A 19,516-nucleotide genomic window follows, 5' to 3' on the forward strand; every position below is an offset into this window, starting at 1 on the left:
CTTAAAGCAGGAACCAGAAGTTCTTAAGGAAGAGCTGCAGCTACACTGTGTGGAAGGGCCTGGAGCCCCTGGGCTAGAGGAGGGGCTGAGGGAGCTGGGGGTGTTCAGGCTGGAGAAGAGGAAGGTGAGGGAGACCTCTTTGCTCTCTGCAGCTCCATGAAGGGAGTTTGGAGCCAGGAGGGGACAGCCTCTGCTCCTTGGTGGCAAGGGAAAGGAGCAGAGGCAATGGTCCCAAGGTGCAGCAGGGGAGGCTCAGGCTGGATGCTAGGAACTATTTGTTGCCAGAGAGGGCTCTCAGCAATTGGAATGGTCTGCCCAGGGCAGTGCTGGAGTCCCCATCCCTGGGGGTGTTCCAACAGCTGTGGAGCTGGAGCTTAGGGACAGGGTTTGGTGTTGACCCTGCAGTGCTGGGTGGAGGAGCTTGGAGGTCTCTTCCAACCAGATGCTTTCTGTGATTCTGTGAATGCTTTTGTTTCTAACACCAATGCCAACAACAGAGAAGCTGAAACTCTTGGCAGCATCAGGCACAACTGACAAAGATTTTCTGGGAGGAGGGAGTTTGTGCACATTGCTCCTGCCCTTTGGTAATATGAACACACCAGAGATCAACTGGACAGAGACAAGGGAGAATCATCTCAGGTGGAAAAGACCTCTGAGATGATGGAGTCTAACTCTACCAAGGCTGGTGTTAAAGCCTGACCCTCAGCACCACAACTCTGCCTCTTCAAAACCCTTCCAGGGATGGGGCTTCAAGCACCTCCATGAGCAGCCTGTACCAGGAGCTGAGAACCATTTTGGTGGAGCAATTTCTTCTAGAGTCCAACCTAATCCTCCCCTTGTGAAGGGGAATAGAATAGAATAGAATAGAATAGAATAGAATAGAATAGAATAGAATAGAATAGAATAGACCAGGTTGGAAGAGACCTTCATGATCATCACGTCCAACCCATCATCCAACACCACCTAATCAAGTAACCCATGACACCAAGCACCCTATCAAGTCTCCTCCTGAACACCTCCAGTGATGGTGACTCCACCACCTCCCTGGGCAGCACATCCCAATGGGCAATCACTCTAGTTGGGAAGAATTTCTTCCTAACCTCCAGCCTAAACCTCCCCTGGCACAGCCTGAGACTGTGTCCTCTTGTTCTGGTGCTGGCTGCCTGGGAGAAGAGACCAACCCCCACCTGGCTCTAACCTCCCTTCAGGGAGTTGGAGACAGCAATGAGGTCTCTCCTGAGCCTCCTCTTCTCCAGGCTGAGCAACCCCAGCTCCCTCAGCCTCTCCTCACAGGGCTGTGTTCCAAACCCCTCCCCAACTTTGTTGCCCTTCTCTGGACACCTTCCAGCAAGTCAACCTCCTTCCTAAACTGAGGAGCCCAGAACTGGACACAGGACTCAAGGTGTGGCCTAACCAGTGCAGTGTACAGGGGCACAATGACCTCCCTGCTCCTGCTGGCCACACTCTTCCTGATGCAGGCCAGGATGCCATTGGCCCTCCTGGCTGCCTGGGCACACTGCAGGCTCATGTTCAGCCTGCCATCAACCAGCACCCCAGGTCCCTCTCTGCCTGGCTGCTCTCAGCCACTCTGACCCCAGCCTGTGGCACTGCCTGGGGTTGCTGTGGCCAATGTGCAGCACCTGGCACTTGGATGTGTTCAATCTCCTGCCCTTGGACTCTGCCCATCTGTCCAGCCTGTTGAGGTCCCTCTGCAGAGCCTCTCTACCCTCCAGCAGATCAACTCCTGCCCCCAGCTTGGTGTCACCTGCAAATTTACTGATGATGGACTCAATCCCCTCATCCAGATCATCAGTGAAGATATTGAACAGGATGGGGCCCAGCACTGCTCCCTGGGGCACACCGCTGGTGCCTGGCTGCCAGCTGGCTGTGGCACCATTCACCACCACTCTCTGGGCTCAGCCTCCAGCCACTTCCTAACCCAGCTGTGATAGCATCCATGGAGATGTCTATGGATCTGTCACGAGCCCACTGGTATGTTGCATCTCTGCCTTGATGTCCTGACGAATCGTGAGCCCACCGAGCTAAGAATATCTCACCTCGGTGTCTCCAGTCGAGATCAAGATTAGAGTCCATGGCTACTTGAGAAACTCTTGCAGCCAGATCTGCCTGATGGTTGTGTTGCTGTTCCTCAGCAGCTTTGCTCTTAGGAATGTGAGCATCGATGTATCTCACCTTCACTGGAATTCTCTCGATTCGATCAGCAATGTCCTGCCACAGGTCGGCTGCCCAAATGGGTTTTCCTTTCCTCTGCCAACCACTCTTCTTCCAGTTCTTTAGCCAACCCCACAGAGCATTGGCTACCATCCATGAGTCGGTGTAGAGATAAAGCTTTGGCCATCTCTCACGTTCAGCCACGTCGAGAGCTAGCTGGACAGCTTTTACCTCTGCGAACTGACTGCATTCTCCTTCTCCATCCTTCGCCTCTGCAACTCGGCGTGTTGGACTCCACACTGCAGACTTCCACCTCCGCTTGTTCCCAACCAGACGACAGGAACCGTCTGTGAACAAAGCATCTTTCTTTTCATCATCAGAAAGGTCATTGTAAGGAGGAGCTTCCTCAGCACGAGTTACTTTCTCCTCTGGAGGTTTGGCACAGTTGGTACCTTCAGGCCAACTTGTCAGGGACTATTCTTCTGAGCCAGTAGTGCCTCCAGGAGGATCTGCTCCATGATCTTTCCAGGCACAGAGGTGAGACTGACTGGCCTGGAGTTCCCTGGTTCCTCCTTCTTACCCTTTTTGCAGATGGGGGCAATGTTTCCCCTTCTCCAGTCTGTGGGGACTGCCCCAGACTGCCATGACTTTTGAAATAGAATAGAGAGGGGTTTAGCAACCTCCTCTGCCAGTTCTCTCGGTACCTGTGGGTGTATCCCGTGGGGTCCCATGGACTTGAACACTTCCAGGTTCTTCAGGTGATCACCAACCTGATCTTCACTTCCCATGGGCAGTTCTTCCTCCCCGTCCCTGGCATTGTCTTCCATAACATCAGGAGTGTGGCTGGAGGCCCTTGCAGTGAAGACTGAGGTAAAGAAGTTATTGAGTACCTCAGCCTTTTCCTCATCACTTGTGGCCATGTCACCAGTTTCCTTTCTGAGGGGGCCCACACCTTCCCTAGGCTTCTTCTTCCCATTCATATGCCTGTAGAAGTTCTTAGTGTTCCCTTTAACCTCCCTGGCTAGATTCAATTCAAACTCTGCTTTGGCTTTCCTAACCAGGACTCTTGCTGCTCAGGCAGCTTCCTTATCTCCCCCCTGTTCTAGCTGTCCTTCTCTTTCGGAAAGCATGGACGGACTCCCATGTTGGTGAGGCAGGAATCGTTTATTGGCACAGAACAAGCAGCTTATATAGGAAAAATCGGGCAGGGTAAGCAATTCCCTGACATTCTTGCACCACTGCTGCTAATTGGGCTTTCTCATTTGATATGCAGCTGTCCATTGTTATCTTCATCCCACATCAGGTTGGTCTTCTCCAGTATGGAGGCAAGCATCCTCTTGTCTGGCACGTCAGGTTGTTTACCACGGTCAGCTCTTCTTTATCATCAAGCCATCCTTCCAGTATCAGTGGCCTGTTGTTCTTTCTCGTCCTGAAACCTTCCATAGATACTTTCTGCTTTCCTACACCAATGGGCAATCACTCTCTGTGTGTAGAACTTCCTCCTAACCTCCAGCCTAAACCTCCCCTGGCACAGCTTGAGACTGTGTCCTCTTGTTCTGGGGCTGGTTGCTAGAGAGAAGAGACCAGCCTCTGCCTGTCCACAACCTCCCTTCAGGTATTTGTGGAGAGCAATGAGGTCACCCCTGAGCCTCCTCCTCTCCAGGCTAAGCAACCCCAGCTCCCTCAGTCTCTCCTCATAGGTCTGTGTTCCAAGCCCCTCACCAACTTTGTTGCCCTTCTCTGGACCCCTTCCAGCAAGTCAACCTCCTTCCTAAACTGAGGGGCCCAGAACTGGACACAGGACTCAAGGTGTGGCCTAACCAAAGCAGAGTCCAGGGGCACAATGACCTCCCTGCTCCCACTGGCCACACTATTCCTGATGCAGGCCAGGATGCCCTTGGCCTTCTTGGCCACCTGGGCACACTGCTGGCTCATGTTCAGGCAGCTGTCAATCAGCACCCCCAGGTCCCTCTCTGTTTGGCAGCTCTCAGCCACTCTGACCCCAGCCTGTAGCTCTGCCTGGGGTTGCTGTGGCCAAAGTGCAGCCCCTGGCACTTGGACTTGTTGAATGCCATCCTGTTGGACTCTGCCCATCTGTCCAGTCGGTCGAGGTCCCTCTGCAGAGCCCTTCTGTCCTCTAACTGACCAACATCTGCCCCCAGCTTGGTGTCATCTGCAAATGTGCTGATGCCTGACCCAATCCCCTCATCCAGATCATCAGTGAAGATGTTAAAGAGGATGGGGCCCAGCACTGATCCCTGGGGGGCACCACTGGTGCCTGGCTGCCAGCTGGCTGTGGCACCATTCACCACCACTCTCTGGGCTCAGCCTCCAGCCAGTTCCTAACCCAGCTCAGAGTGCTGCTGTCCCAGCCAGGGGCTGACAGCTTGGCCAGCAGTTTGCTGTGGGGGACGGTGTCAAAGGCCTTGCTGCAGTCCAGGCAGAGCACATCCACAGCCTGCCCCACACCCACCAGGCAGTCACCTGGTCATAGAAGGAGATCAGGTTGGAGAGGCAGGACCTGCCCCTCCTAACTCCATGCTGGCTGGGCCTGAGCCCTTGGCCGTCCTTCAGGTGCGCAGTTATTGCCGCCAGGACAATCTGCTCCATCACTTTCCCTGGCACTGAGCTCAGGCTGCCAGGCCTGGAGTCTCCATGACACTGCTCCCTGACCCCATCGCCCAGCTCCGGAGGCCACTCGTCCTGAACTCCTCCTGCCTTGCTGTTAAACATTGAGGCACAGAAGGTGTTCAGGACCTCAGCCTTTGCCTCCTCTTCAGTCACAGTGTTCCCCTCCAGGTCCCAGAAGGAGTGCAGGTTCTTCTTGCCCTCTTTTTAGCATTCATGTATTTAGAAAGCTGCTTTTTGTTCTCCTTCCCAGCAGAGTTCAGCTTGAGTAACAGCTGGGCCTTTGCCTCTCTCATTTGTCTCCTGCACGTTCCAGCAACATCCTCAAATGTATCTCCAGTTGCCTCCCCCCTTTCCAAAGGGGATACAGCCTCTTGTTTCCCTTCATGCCTTCAGGAGCTGCTTGCCCATCCAGGCCCAGAGCCTTCCCCTCGGCTCATCTTTCAGCCCATGGGAACTGCCAGTTCCTGTGCCTTCAAGAGCTCCTGTTTGAAGTAGGGCCAACCAGCCTGGACCCCTTGCTTCTTGAGGGCTGCTGCCCAGGGAACTTTCCGAGTCAGCTGCTTGAACAAGCTGAAGTTTGCCCTCCGGCAGTCCAGAGCGAGGCTTCTGTTCCTGCTCCTCCCTATCTCCCTGCATATTGAAACCTTCCCTCTCTCATGATCACTGCACCCTAGGCAGCCTCCCACCATCACATCTCACACCAGCCCTTCTCTGTTGGAGACCAGCAGGTCGAGCAGAGCCTGACCCCTGCTAGGCTCACTTAACAGCTGCCCCAGGAAGCTGTCCTCCATGCGCTCCAGGAACCTTCTGGACTGCCTCCTCTCTGCTGAGTTAAGTTCCCAGCAGATAGCTGGCAGGTTAAAGTCACCCACAAGGACAAGAGCTGATGATCTTGAGACAGCCTCCAGTTGCTTAGAGAGTATTTCATCAGCCTCCTCATCCTGGCTGGGTGGTCTGCAACAGACTCCAACCAGGATGTCAGATTTGTTAGGCCTGCCTCTGATCTTAACCCACAGGCACTCAACCCTTTCATCCTCCTCCTCAAGCTCTGCGGCATCGAGCCGTTCCCTAACGCACAGAGCCACCCCTCCTCCTCTTCTCCCTCCCCTGTCTCTCCTGAAGAGCCTGGAACCCCCCAGTGCAGTGCCCCACTTGTGTGAATCATCCCACCATGCTTCTGTACTAGCAGCTGTATCCTAGTCCTCCTGGTGGACCAGGACTTCCAGCTCCTCTTGCTTGTTGCCCATGCTGGGTGCATTGGCGGAGCTGCACTGCAGCTGGGCTCTCAACTTCTCAATCCACCCTCATTTGTGTCCCACTCTCTCCTCTCCAGAGAGACTGCTTTCCTCACCCACCCCCTTCAGACCTAGTTTAAAGCCCTCCCAATGAGCCCTGCCAGCTCCAGTGCTAGTACCCTCCTGCCCTTTCTAGATACCTGCACCCCATCAGGACCCAGCAGGTTGGGTGCAGGAGAAGTTGCCCCATGATCAAAGAACCCAAAATTCCACTGCTGGCACCATCCCCTGAGCCAGTTGTTGATGGTGTGGGCTCTCCTGTTCCTCTCAGTGTACTCCCCTGCCACTGAGGGGACTGAGCAGAACACCACTTGAGCTCCTGCCCCATCAATCAATTGTGCCAGGGCCTTGAGTTCCTTTTTGATTGTCCTGCTGCCCTTCTTATCAATCTCATCACTTCCAGCTTGGATTCCCAGCAATGGGTAACAGTCAGAGGGCTGGATCAGCTTAGGGAGTCTCCTGGTGCTGTCCCTTCTCTGGGCCCCAGGCAGGCAGCACACTTCCCTATGGGATGGCTCAGGATGACACAGGGCTCCCTCAGTCCCCCTCAGGAGAGAGTCCCCAACAACTATAACCCTTCTCTTTGTCTGGACAGTGCTGGTCCTTACAGTTGGTGGGGACTGCTTGGCCTTAGGCATCTCCTTCAATGGTTCCCCTTCAGCCCTCTCCTCCCCGTTGCCCTCGGCCTGCAGGGCCTCATACTGATTATGCAAGGGCAACTGGGGGGGGAGAGGGCCGGGATGGATTCCCCTTGCTTCCCCTGACAGGGACCTGTACCCATCCCTCCCTGTCTCCAGGGATGCCTCCCGCAACAGGGGAGGGCTGCAGAGCCTGCTCCCACATCTCTAACTGCCTTTGACATTCCCCTGCAGTCCTGAGCCTGGATCCTTCATCCTGCAGCTCGGCCACTCCAGCCTTAAGCTCAGCCAGCAGGCGGAGGAGAAAGTTCACCTGCTCACACCTGACAGAGGTGTTGTCTCCTTCCCCCTCCATTCCAAGTGCCAGGCTCCAGCACCCTCTGCAGCCAGCAGCCTGGACTCCTGTGTGTTTGTGCACCAGCTCTGTCTGGGCACCAAGTGATTTTCTGATCGCCTTTGGCTGAGTTGTTGCCATGGCTCAGGGCTCTGTTGTTCGTTGTTACAACAAACTAATCAATACATATATCTGTTCCACCTAGATACTATCATGTATTTATTTCAGTGCTATAGTTATAAATACAATCAATTGTATTTCCCCTAAATACTATAAACCAGCAGAGGAAGCTCTCAGCTCAAGCACGCCGGTGCCGGTGCCGGTGCCGGTGCCGGTGCCGGTCAGCTCTGGAGCCACAATGGCTGCAGAGTGCAATGGCTGCAGGGTGGCAACTTTGCCTGAGCAGGGGCTCTTGGAGTCTCTGGCTGTGGTCAATGTCTGCTCTCCCTCAGCTGCTGTTGCTGCTGGGAGATGCTCTGCAGGCATCCCCAGGGCCTTGTCCCCCAGGGCTGCACCAGGGACCCTGATGGCTTCTCCAATCTGTCCCTCCTCCAGCTGGAGCCAGAAGCCAGAGAGAGCCTCAAGGACCTGCAGGTGAAACTCAACCATGTCCTGGAGGAGCTGAGCAGAATCTTTGCCAGCAGGTACACCTGGCTGAGAGGAGGTGGGTTTGGGGGTCAAGGAACTGCAGCTGGGGCCTGGCTGGGGCCTCTGCTTGGCCAAGCAGGTCCTGGGCATGGCTGTGGGAGATGCTGAGCTGACTGAGCACTGTGCTCCCCGGTTTCCAGCCACGCCTGGAGGAGTGCTGAAGCAGCTGGGTGACATCCTGGGCCAGCTGAAGGAAGGGCACTGGCAGTGTCCCTGCCAGCACCTGCAGCAGTGCTGCACAGCATGCTGACAGTGTCCTGCAGCCCACCATGGGCCTCCTGGGCAGCAAGGGAGTGTGGGGCCAAGAGGAACACAGACATCTCTCAGCGCCCCTGACCCCCCCGGGAGTGTGGGGGACCTGCAGGCTCTGTAGTTCCTTTGAGCAGTTTGACAGAGTCAGGTTGCTGCTGAAACAAAGCAGACCTTTAGCTGCCAGGGGCAATGCTGCCTGAGCAGGGGCTCTGGGAGCCACTCTGGGCTATGCATCCTGCAGTGCTCTTCCCTCTCTGAGGTGAGTGAAAAGCAAGACTGCTTTGTAGGGTGAGTTGTGTTTGAAACAGCATAGAAGGGCTGAGGTTGGAAGGGGCCTCAGAGATCAACCTTCCCAGCCTGGGCAGGGACAGCTCTCAACTGGACTCAGCTGCTGGAGGCCTCATCCGACCTGGCCTTGGACACCCCCAGGGAAGAGGCAGCCACAGCCTCCCTGGGAAGCCTGGGAGCAGCCTGCAGCCTCAGGGTGCCGGTGGGTGAGGAACTGGACCTGAGCCAGCAAGGGGCACTTGCAGCACAGGAGGCCAGTGGCAGCCTGGGCTCAGCCAGGGCAGCATGGCCAGAGGGGCAGGCAGCTGGTTGGAGTCTCCTGGGGCAGCAGGAGCTGTGTGGGGGCTCCCCGCAGGAGCAGCTTGGCAGCCCTGGCTCCTGGGGGGCTTTCTGGGCCTGCCCTGGGGGAGCTGGAGCAGGGGGGCACAGGCAGCTCCCCTGTAGGCTCTGGGCAGCCCTGTGCCCGCTGGCTGCCATCTGGTCCCAGCGCTGGGCACTCCCCTCTTTGTCCCCGCGGTTGCCAGGGGGCCGCTGGGTGGCCTCAGGCTCTGTCGCTGTGGCAACCAGGCACAGCCCAGCCGCGACTGTGTGGCAGTGGGATCGCTGGTGGATGCTGGTGGATGCTGGTGGATCCTGGTGGATCCCATTGGAGACTGGTGCCGGCCCCGGGCCGAGGTGACGATGGCTGTGTCCCCTCCCCAGCCAAGCCCCGGGAGGGGCTTTGGCTGCCTCAGGAGGGAGGGCTGGGAGCAGGGCTGAGCAGGGAGGGTGGAAGCCTGAGCGCCGCTGTCCCACCCAGCAGTGCTGAGGCCATTGCCGGCACCCAGCTGCTGCTCGGGGCAGGATTTGAGGGAGGAGGCTGCCCCTTAGCCAAGGGGAGGTTCTTGTGCTGGGGGACAGGCCCCTGGAGCTGCAGCACTTGCCATGCTGGGCACCCCCGGAGGAGCTGGAGCCCCTTCTCCCTGCCCCCACAGCTGGACAAACTGCTCCCTGAAACACAAAATCCCTCTGGGTCTTCTTTGTTGCCATGGGATGCTGCTGTGTCTGCCTCCAGGCTGGGACTAAACGTGGAGGGGAGAGAGGCTGCCTGTCTCCCTGCTGCCAGTCTGATCCTCCTTCCCTTGCACCTGGGCTTTGGGATGTTTTTGCCTTCAGTTTTCACCTCTGCTGCCCCATCTGCAAGTGAGGGGGGAGAGGATTTCTCCTCTGCCTAGCAAACGCTGTGCAGGCTGAGGATGAAAGATGCAGCAGCTGCCTAGGTAGCAGAGACTGCAAAGCTCCCCCAGCCCAACTCTCCTTTCCTTGCATTTTAAAACCCTAGGGGATTTCCTGAGAAGCAGCAATTCCTGCATCTCTCTCTTGAAAATCCAGAGGCTGGACTGCTTCAGGAGGCTGCAGGTAACTCAGGACAGGCTGTCCAGCCTTGCCTCTGAACTGAGGGATGGGAAACAACTCCGTGAAGTCCAAGCTTCACCAGCACGGGGTCCCAGGCAGTGCTGCAGCAGGGCAGCCGCTGGTAATGTTCCCTGTCCTGGCAGCCAGCAGTGCCTGTGTGTGCTGGGGAGCCGGCACCAGGCTGAGCCTGCCAAGGTCAGGCTGGAGGCTGCATTCCTGCTGCTGCTTTTGGTCACTTCCCCTTCTGCAGCTGGGTGTCTCTGAGCTGAGTGTTTCTGTTCTTCCAGAGGCTGGGCCCCAGTGTGGGGGTGGGGCAGGCACACTGAGAATTAGTTGCCCAAGAAGGTTTGGAGGATTGAGATGAAAGCAGCTTGGTTGGGACTGAGGGTTACCGAGCATTTCAGAGCTCTCAGGGAGGCTCCAGGAAGGCAGCTGCTCAGGATGTGACCATCCACAGCCTCTGCTGGACACTGGGAAGTGCTGCTGCAGGATCTGCAGATGGTTCAGCAAGGGGGAGAGGCTGTTTTCCAGGGCTGCTGGCAGTGCCTCTTGTGCCAGCTTGGCTGTGGATCGCTGGTGCCCCTCAGCAGAGTGGAGCTCACTGTTGATAGCTTTGTGTCGATGGAGAGAGGTGGTGGCCATGCTGCTGAGTGGAAGAAGTTAACCTGGACCTGGTTCACTCAGGGGGACCTGTTAAGCCATGCTACTTGTAGGCTAAGGAGGCTGGAGAGCCTCTGCTGCTGTTAGGATGAAGCCTTAAGTGGCCCTGCTCTCACCCCTGCAGCATTTCTTGCTGAGCTTCTCCCTTGAGTGGTTTCCTGCTTTTCTTTCTGCTGCTGCAGCCTCTGGAGTGCCTGTGGGGAGCCTTGAGTTTGGGTGTCAGGGAGTGAAGAGCAGGGCCCTCATTCTCCATGGAGAAATGCTGGTGGGCACTGTGGTAATTGTGTGTCTGGAAGGAGTCATCTTTGCTGGCTCATTTCTGTCCCTGAAGCCAAGCAGAGCAGCCCTGAGCAACTCTGCTGAGCAGCTCTGCTTCTTGCCCAGGGAATGGAGCCCTGTGCTCCCCGAGGCAGAAACAGCAGCAGGGCAGCCCAGGTGCTCTCCCCTGGGGAAGGATGCCCCAGCCTGGAGACACTGTGGAGCCTTTGGCTTTGCTGGGAGTGGGCTTCTGGCTTTTCAAAGGTCTGCTGCTGCTCCTTGCAGGTGAGCTGAGCCATGGCCACTGAGCAGAACCAGCGCTCCAGGAGGCCCTCCAAAATGCCTGAGGGGCTCCAGGGCACAGTGGCAGCACCTGGTCACCTGAAGCCAGCCAGAGAGGCAAAGCAGCCTGGAACTGTAAGTAGCTGCTGTGGTCAAGGAGGAGCCTTGGAACAGGCTGCCCAGAGAGGTTGTGGAGTCTCCTTCTCTGGAGAGATTCCAAACCCACCTAGATGTGATCCTGGGCAAGCTGCTCTGGGTTTCTGCAAGAGGGTTGGACTGGCTGATCCCCAGAGGTGCCTTCCAACCCCCACCCTGCTGGGATAGCCTCCATGGAGCACAGAGCCACCCCTCTGGAGCCAGGGCAATTCTTCCTTCCTCTCCATAACTGTCCCCTTTGCTGACTGCAGCTCACCTGACTGGAGATGCCCTGGTGCTGATGGTCTCTCAAGGAGATGTCTCTGTAGGCTTCTGAGGAGGGCTCTGTGAGGCCAGGACAGAGAGAAAAGTGCTAATGAAGGAGAACTCAGACTTGGAGACACTCCTCTGCACCTCAGTCCTGGCACAGGGCTGCTTTTCTGCTCTCCTCTGTCTCCCCCAGCAGTGCCATCTCCCCAGGGCAGGCTGGGGAGCCTGGGGCAAGGGCAGAGCTGGGGCAGTTCTGAGCACTCTTGCCCTGCTCTCTTCAGAGCTCCCTGGCTCTATCCAGCAGCACTACAGAGGGAACAAATGCCCAGAGAGCAGCAATCCCCAGGAGTGCCCCAGCAAAGCAGGCAGCAGCTCATGGGACAGAGCCCCTTGGTTAGAGCTTGTCCCTTCTGCTCTGGCTCAGGAATGCTCTGATCTGAAACACTGCAGCAGGTCCCTCAGGAGGCTTCCAGGACTGGCCTGGTAGCTCTGACCACAAATTACTCCTCAGTGGCACTCGGACAAGAGGAGCAGAGGGGTTGCTGTGGCTTGTGCTGGTGGTGTGTGTTTCAGCTGACTCCCTCCTCCTTCCTGCAGGAGATGCCTGAGCTCATGGAGCAGAGCCTGGGTGGCACTCAGGAGAGGAGCCTGCCCCAGATCATCCAGAGGGGTGGCAAGGCTGAGGAGAGGAGGCTGCCCCGGCTCAAGCAGAGGCTGGGCAGCATTCAGGAGATGTGGCTGCCCCCAATCCCCACCCAGAGGGGCAGCAGCCTGGAGGGGAAGCTGCCCCCAGTCTCCACCCAGAGGGGCAGCAGCCTGGAGGGGAAGCTGCCCCCAATCCCCACCCAGAGGGGCAGCAGCCTGGAGGGGAAGCTGCCCCCAATCCGCACCCAGAGGGGCAGCAGCCTGGAGGGGAAGCTGCCCCCAATCCCCACCCAGAGGGGCAGCAGCCTGGAGGGGAAGCTGCCCCCTGTTACCAGGAGGGGCAAGCCTGAGGCCAGGACCCTGCCCCTGATTGCCCAGCTTGCAGACTCCAGTGAGGCCTCCTGCCCCAAGGTAAGCTTTTCCTGCCCTTTCCTTGCTGTTTGGGGAGGCATTTGGAGAGGAGCCTGCTCGTGGCAGGCCTGCCTCCAGCTTAGCTCTAACTGGCTGGCCAGGTCCTGTTGTGCTGTGCAGCTGCTGGCAGTGCTGAGTTCCTCCTGCCAGGAGAAAGCTCAGACCTTGCTCCCTGCTGAGCTGTTCAAGTCCTGAGCTGTGCTGCAGAAGCTCTGCTGCAGCTGGGGGGGGTTCCTGGAGCTGAGCCCCCGGCACTCAAGCCCCATGCAGGGGGCAGGCTGGGGCAGGACACAAGGGCAGGAGCTTGCCATTTGCCATCCTCCTGCTGCCACAGGCAGCTGCTGCTTGGGGTGGTCGCTGCCAAGTGCCTGGGGCTGGGACTCCTTCGCTGCTGGCAGCCTTGGCCTTGGGGGGCTGAAGGCCTGCAGGAGTTGCTCAGCACTGAGCACACTCAGCTGCAGTGGTGCTTTGGGGTGGAGCAGCAGGTTGGGGCCCTCCCAGGGGGCTGGGTTTGCAGGCTGCAGGCTCCTGCCAGCTGCAGAGGGGCCTCAGCCCCTGGCTGTGCCTTGTCTGGCTCAGTGTTTGCTGCAGCTGTGCCTCAAGCTGCTTTGCTGCAGAGCTGCTGGCCAGAGCACACAGCCCCGAGGGCAGAGCAGGGAGGGAGGCTGCTGAGCAGCAATTGCCAGCAGCAGACCTGTGACATACTGGTTGTGGGTTGCCCTGGCCAGCCCAGGAGGTTGGGAAGCCCTCAGCTGGGCCCACAGAGCACTGGCAGCATGCTGCAGCTGCTGGCTTCAGCCTGGCCATGGCTTGTGTGGAGCAGCAGGAGAGCTGCCTGGGTCTGGTGAGTGGGAGCAGCACAGCTGGGAGAGGGGAGGCAAAGCAGGGAGGAACTTTCTCCTAGCAGTGCCTCTGCTCTGCCAGCATTTGCTGCTTGTGTGCATTGCCAGGCTGCTGCTGCAGTGGAGTGGAACAAAAGCAGCAGCACCAGAGCAGGACCAAAGAGCCACTGAAAGCTCCTGGCAGAAGGAGCTGCCAAGTCCAGTCCTCCTCCAGCTGCCCAGTGCTGCAGAGAAAGGAGCTGAACCTCGCCAGCACTCAGCTCTCCTTGTCCTGCCTTCCCTCCTCTGCTGCTGTTCTCTCCTTAGCAGCTCCCAGGCTTTACACTGGCAAAGCTCTTTGGGGCTGTGTGGGCCTCGGCCTCCCTGCCTCAGAGCAAAGATCATCCCCAGAGTGTTTCCCCTGGAGCCTCCTGTCCATTGCTGGCCCTCAGCTGCTCCATGAGTGCTGCCAGCACTGTCAGGGAGTGCTCTGGTGCTGTGTGACCACAGCAGCACAGGGCTTTGCCCTGTGTTTGGGAGAGGGAACCTGGAGAGACAGCCCAAGAGCTGCTTAGCCTGAGCCTGCTCAGCACAGCCCAGCTCCTCTTGAGCCACCCAGGAGCCAGGTGGGAGAGCTTCTGCTTGCCCAGGCTGAGCTGGGCAGAGGGACTCGCCAGGAGACTGGGCTGGACTGGAGAGCAGTGTAGGGTTGTCACTCAGGAGTCCTGCTGCCAGCAGCTGAACCTCTCCCTGCTCTCTGTGCACCCCCAGCTGCCAGCTGCCCTGCAGCAGAGCTGCTTTGAGCCTCTCCCAGCAGAGGTGGTCTTCCAGAACTACCTCCCCCACCAGGTCTACGAAGCGACGCTGGTTCTGCGCAACAAGGGCAGGGTAAGTGCTGGGGGGTGGGAGGAACCTGCCCTCTCTGGGCATGCTGTCTCTGACACTGCCATGTGCTGCTGGGAGCTAGCCCAGAGGAGCTTGCCTAGAGAGCAGCCTTGCCTCTGAAAGCCCTGGCTTGCTGAGAATGTTGAGGGCTCTGCAGCTGTTCTCTCGTCTCACGCTCTGCCTCAGGTGTGCAGCGCATCCTGATGGCTCCTTGGTTACTCTTGCCTTTGGGGAGGGCCTCTCTGCCTCTCACAGCCTGCTTAGCTGCTTCAATCCCCTGACAAAGCTCAGGGGCTGTCTTCTCTGCTTGAGGCTGGAATAAGTCCTAGGGAGTGGCACTGAAACTCCAGGAGAGGTGTTTGGAAAGAGCAGTGGAACAGACTGATGGAGCAGCAGCAAGGGGAGGCCTTTAGGCACGACCTGGGGGTCCTGCTACGCTTCATTCAGCCCTGCTGGGGCTTTCCTGGAGCTCTGCTTTCCCTTTGGAACACCACAGCACATCCAGAGCCATCTCCTCCTGAAGGTCTCCACCTGTGCTTGGAAAGAATTGGTGGTGCTGAGGAGATGCCCCAAAGAAGTGGAGCAGGGAAAGGCTGCCAAATGCCAGCAGTTTTGTTCCTGTGGAAAGAGGAAGATTTGAGACCCTTTGAATTTGAGCTGGGGAAACATTTGCTGGAGTGAGGCAGGTGCCCAGAGCAAGCTGGTGAGAAGAGACAGGAGGGAGGAGTGGGGCTGGGTTCAAAGGTGCTCCAGGAGAGAACCCTGTGCACACAGGGGCTTCTCTTGCCAGGCAGCAGGCAGTGTGCTGGAGGCAGAGAAGGGTCAGCAAAGGAAGTGTCCTGGAAGCTGCTGCTCTGCAGTGGGGAGCAAGATGTGAAGGGGAGAGGAGAGCAGCTGGGAAGGCAGAAGCAGCCTGCATGAGAGCAGGGGAAGGAGCTCCCCCCCCCACACCTCCCTCCTGGGGGAAACAAGGGGACAACAAAAGCTGTGGGGGAAGAGCAAGAGCAGTCCAAGTGTGTCCTGAGAGAAGAGGCTTTGCCAGGGCTGTGGCTGGAAAGAGAAGCCCCTTTGGCAAGGAAGGCTGCAAAGTGTGGTCCCTCTCAGTTCCTGCTGGGGAGAACAGAGCCATTCCTGCTCTGCTGCCTGGCTTGGGAGTGTTGGCAAGAGGCCCCTGGGACATTGGTGTGCTCCACACTGACCCCAGACACTGTGCTGCTCTTTCCCCTTTCCTCATTAAAATGGGCCTCAGTTTCTCCTTTCCTCTGGCTCTGCTTCACAGCAGGGCTTGGGCCTGCAGCCCATGTCCCAGAGCTCCTTTGCCCAGGCAGCAGGAACTTGGCTCCAGCCTTGTCCTCTGTGCTGGAAGTGCCTTGGGAAGGAAGGATGGCAGCTGGCCATGGCCAGGTTTCTTCTCACAGTGCCACAGGTGGCAAAATCCCAGTTGTGTCTTCCCTGCAGGTTCCTCAGTGGGTGAAGGTCATCCTGGAGACCTCTCCTTACTTCAAGTTGGTTGGCCCCAAGGATGTGTGCCAGAAGGTAGCACCTGGCATGGCTTCTACTTACTGCATCCTCTTCACCCCTGAGGAGAACAAGGTGAGGCTGCAGGTCTCAAGAGGTTGCTGCCTGCAGTGGTAGGAGGAGCCAGGGAATTCCAGGCCTGTCAGCCTGACCTGAGTGCCAGGCAAGGTTATGGAACAGGTCATCTTGAGTGCAATCACACAGCCCTTACAGGATGGCCAAGGGCTCAGGCCCAGCCAGCATGGATTTAGGAAGGGCAGGTCCTGCCTGACCAACCTGATCTCCTTCCATGCCCAGGTGACTGCCTGGTGGCTGTGGGGAGCTGGGAGCCAGGTGTCCCCCAGGGATCAGTGCTGGGCCCTGTCCTCTTCAACATATTCGTTGATGATCTGGATGAAGGGGTAGAGTCAGTCATCAGCAAGTTTGCAGATGACACAAAGTTAGGGGCAGATGTTAGTCAGTTAGAGGGTAGAAAGGCTCTGCAGAGGGACCTCAACTGACTGGACAGATGGGCAGAGTCCAATGGGATGGCATTCAACAAGTCCAAGTGCCGAGTGCTGCACTTTGGCTACGGCAATCCCATGCAGAGCTACAGGCTGGGCTCAGAGTGGCTGAGAGCTCCCAAACAGAGAGAGACCTGGGTGTGCTGATCGACAGCCACCTGAATATGAGCCAGCAGTGTGCCCAGGTGGCCAGGAGGGCCAATAGCATACTGGCCTGCATTAGGAATAGTGTGGCCAGCAGGAGCAGGGAGGTCATAGTGCCCCTGTACTCTGCTCTGGTTAGGCCACACCTTGAGTACTGTGTCCAGTTCTGGGCTCCTCAGTTTAAGAAGGACATTGAAACACTTGAGCGTTTCCAGAGAAGGGCAACAAGGCTGGTGAGAGGCCTTGAACACAAGCCCTATGAGGAGAGGCTGAGGGAGCTGGGATTGTTTAGCCTGGAGAAGAGGAGGCTCAGGGGTGACCTCATTGCCCTCTACAACTACCTGAAAGGTGGTTGTAGCCAGGAAGGGGTTGGCCTCTTCTCCCAGGCACCCAGCACCAGAACAAGGGGACACAGTCTCAAGCTGCGCCAGGGGAGGTTTAGACTCGAGGTGAGGAGGAAGTTCTTCACCGAGCGAGTCGTTCGTCATTGGGATGTGCTGCCCAGGGAGGCGGTGGAGTCATCGACCCTGGAGGCGTTCAAGAGGAGATTGGACGTGGCACTTGGTGCCATGGTCTAGGCATGGGGTCTGTGTTGATAGGTTGGACTCGATGATCCTCGAGGTCCTTTCCAACCTAAGTGATACTGTGATACTGTGATACTGTGATGGTGATGTGGCAAAGGCCTTTGGGCAATGTGCCTGAGCATCCCTGCCAAGCTTCCAGGAGGTGCCTGCATTGCTGGGACTGCACTTGGCACCGTGGCACAGCTGGGTGCCTTTCCCAGGCTTCAGTGGCTCTGGGGGGCTGGCACCCCTGAGGTGGAGTCACTCTGGGCTGCCTCAGCATCCAAGCATCAGAGAATCTGCTTTGGTGCTGCTGGCCTGCTGAGAGAGCAGGTGGGGCAGAGGGGCTGGCTCAGCTCTGATCCTTCCCAGCCCTGTGCCAGTTGTGCTGCAGGAGAGAAGGGTGCCCAGGGGCTGCTGCATCTCTGCCTGCAGCTGGCAGTGAGACAAAGCCCAGCAGCTTCCCTTCTGCCCTGGGGCTGGCACTGCCTGCAGCCTGCTGAGGCTGTTCCTTTCCCTGCAGGATTACTGTCACCAGCTGCTCTGTGTCACCCAGAGGGAGGAGTTCACTGTGCCCATCCGGGCTGTAGGTGCCCAGGCTGTGCTGGACTTCCCCCAGCAGCTAAACTTCTCCATCTGCCCAGTCAAGTACAGCACCCAGAGGACTCTGCTGCTCCGCAACGTGGGCGAGCGGGAGGCTCACTACAGCCTCAGCACTCAGAGGTGAGGAGCTCAGCATCCTGCTCTGCTCTTCAGGCCAGGCTTTGCTTGTCCCTGCCTCTGCTTTCTAGGCTGGGATCTCCTGGGCCAGGAGTTGCCTTGCCATTTGCAGCTCTTGAGGTGAGGTTTCTGGGTGGCAGGGAGCCAGGGGGAAGCTCTGAGTGCCAGCAGCCCTTCCAGCCCTGTGCTCTCCAGCAGCCCTTCCAGCCCTGTGCTCTCCAGCAGCCCTTCCAGCCCTGTGCTCTCCAGCAGCCCTTCCAGCCCTGTGCTCTCCAGCAGCCCTTTCAGCCCTGTGCTCTCCAGCATCCCTTTCAGCCCTGTGCTCTCCAGCAGCCCTTCCAGCCCTGTGCTCTCCAGCAGCCCTTCCAGCCCTGGGCTCTCCAGCAGCCCTGCTCTGGTGGCATTGCCAGCAGCTGGGCTCTGCAGCCTCACTGCAGGGAGCTGGATGCAGTGTATGGGGCACCTGCTGTCCTTCTCTACTCTAGGCCCTTCTGAGGGCTGAATCTCCTCAGCACTGAGCCAGGAGCTCTCTTTCTGATCCCCTGGGGGGTTGGTTTCCCTTCTGCTGCCTGCAGTGAAGGGAGCTAACTCCACTTGGTGTCTGGTCCCCAGTGGTGGTCCCCAGGGCTCAGTGCTGGGGCCAGCTCTCCTGAACACTTGCTCAATGCCCTGGGTGAGGACATTGAGGCTGCCTCAGTCAGTTTGCAGACAGGCCCAACTGGGCAGCAGTGCTGAGCTGCCTGTTAACCTACAGAGGCACCTGGCCAGGCTGGATCAAAGGCCAAGCCAATGGCATGAGGTTGATCAAGGCCAAGTGGCAGGGCCAGTACCTGGGTCACAGCAACCCCCTGCAGCACTGCAGGCTGGGGGAAGAGTGGCTGGAAAGATGCCCAGCAAAGACCTGGGGTGCTGCTCAACAGAGGCTGCAGATGAGCCAGCCGGTGGCCAGGTGGCTGAGCAGGCCAACAGCATCCTGGCCTGGGTCAGCCATGGTGTGGCCAACAGGAGCAGGGCAGTGTAGCCTGCACTGGGCACTGGATGCACAGCCTGAGTACTGCATTGACTTTTGGCCCCCTCACTGCAGGGAGCACACTGAGGTGCTGGGGTGGCTCCAGGAGGGACTACAAAGCTGGTGAAGGGTCTAGAGCAAAAGTCTTGTGAGGAGAGGCTGAGGGCACTGGGGATGTTTAGCCTGGAGGAGGCTGAGGGCAGATCTTCTGTCTCTCTTCAGCTCCCTGACAGGAGGCTGGAGCCAGGCAGGGCTTGGTCTCTGCTCCCAAGGAACAAGTGCTAGGCCACGAGGAAATGCCCTCAGTTGTGTGTGGCCTGGGACATGAGGAACAATTTCTTGCCCTTGAGGGTTGTCAAGGCCTGCTCCAGGTGGCCTGGGGCAGTGGTGGAGTCCCCATCCCTGGGGGGTTGGTGTGGTGCTGAGGGCCATGGTTTGGGGGTGCCCTAGCAATGGGAGCATGGTTGGACTGGAGCTGAAAGATCTCTTCCAGCCAAAAAGGTTCTCTGCTTCTGCTGCTTGGGGCTGCTTTGCTCCTTGCTTGCAGAAGGCAGCTGCAGAGCAGTGGCCTGCAGCAGGGCTGTGGTGCCCAGGTCTCTGCAGCAGCCCTGCTGTGTCTCTCTCTTGCAGCCCATTCTCTGCTGAGCCCTGTGTGGGAGCTCTGGGGGTCGGTGCTGCTGTGCAGGTGGCTGTGGAGTTCCTGCCGCTGCGGACCGGGGAGCACCGCAGGGTCCTGAGCCTGCACTGGGACTCAGGTCAGTGCTGGGCACTGCCTGCCTGCACTCTGTGTCCCTGGCTGCCCACTGCAGAGCCTGAGCTTTGGTTCCCAGCCAGTGCTGGGCCTGAGGGCTGACAGGAGGAGGGCAGGGCTCTGTCAGACGCTGTGGTGCCCAGGGCCTCTGGCACTCCTCTGTCCCCTGCTCTGCTTCTCCCTTGCCTTGCCTCAGAGCCTTTTGCTGCACTCTCCTCTCCCCATCTCCATCCCACACCTCCCAGCTTCAGGACTAAAAGGCTCTTGGGCTCGGGCAGGAAGTGCTCA

At 58.2% G+C, this 19,516-nt stretch overlaps 1 protein-coding gene across 1 annotated transcript in view; it reads left to right on the plus strand.

The window, feature by feature from the left end:
- The first annotated feature begins 13,119 nt into the window (after positions 1–13,119).
- LOC137456106 (hydrocephalus-inducing protein homolog) overlaps positions 13,120–19,516 on the plus strand; it is a 67,120-nt gene continuing 60,723 nt past the window's right edge. The window contains exons 1-5 of the mRNA XM_068167411.1: positions 13,120–13,158; positions 13,907–14,023; positions 15,479–15,613; positions 17,272–17,471; positions 19,108–19,232. Coding sequence (XP_068023512.1) covers positions 13,120–13,158; positions 13,907–14,023; positions 15,479–15,613; positions 17,272–17,471; positions 19,108–19,232 — 616 coding nt within the window. The remainder of the gene's footprint in view (positions 13,159–13,906; positions 14,024–15,478; positions 15,614–17,271; positions 17,472–19,107; positions 19,233–19,516) is intronic.

The sequence above is a fragment of the Melanerpes formicivorus genome, unplaced genomic scaffold (genome assembly GCF_026170545.1).
Source record: "Melanerpes formicivorus ecotype bairdi unplaced genomic scaffold, bMelFor1.0.p_v2 SCAF_116, whole genome shotgun sequence".
Taxonomy (NCBI): domain Eukaryota; kingdom Metazoa; phylum Chordata; class Aves; order Piciformes; family Picidae; genus Melanerpes; species Melanerpes formicivorus.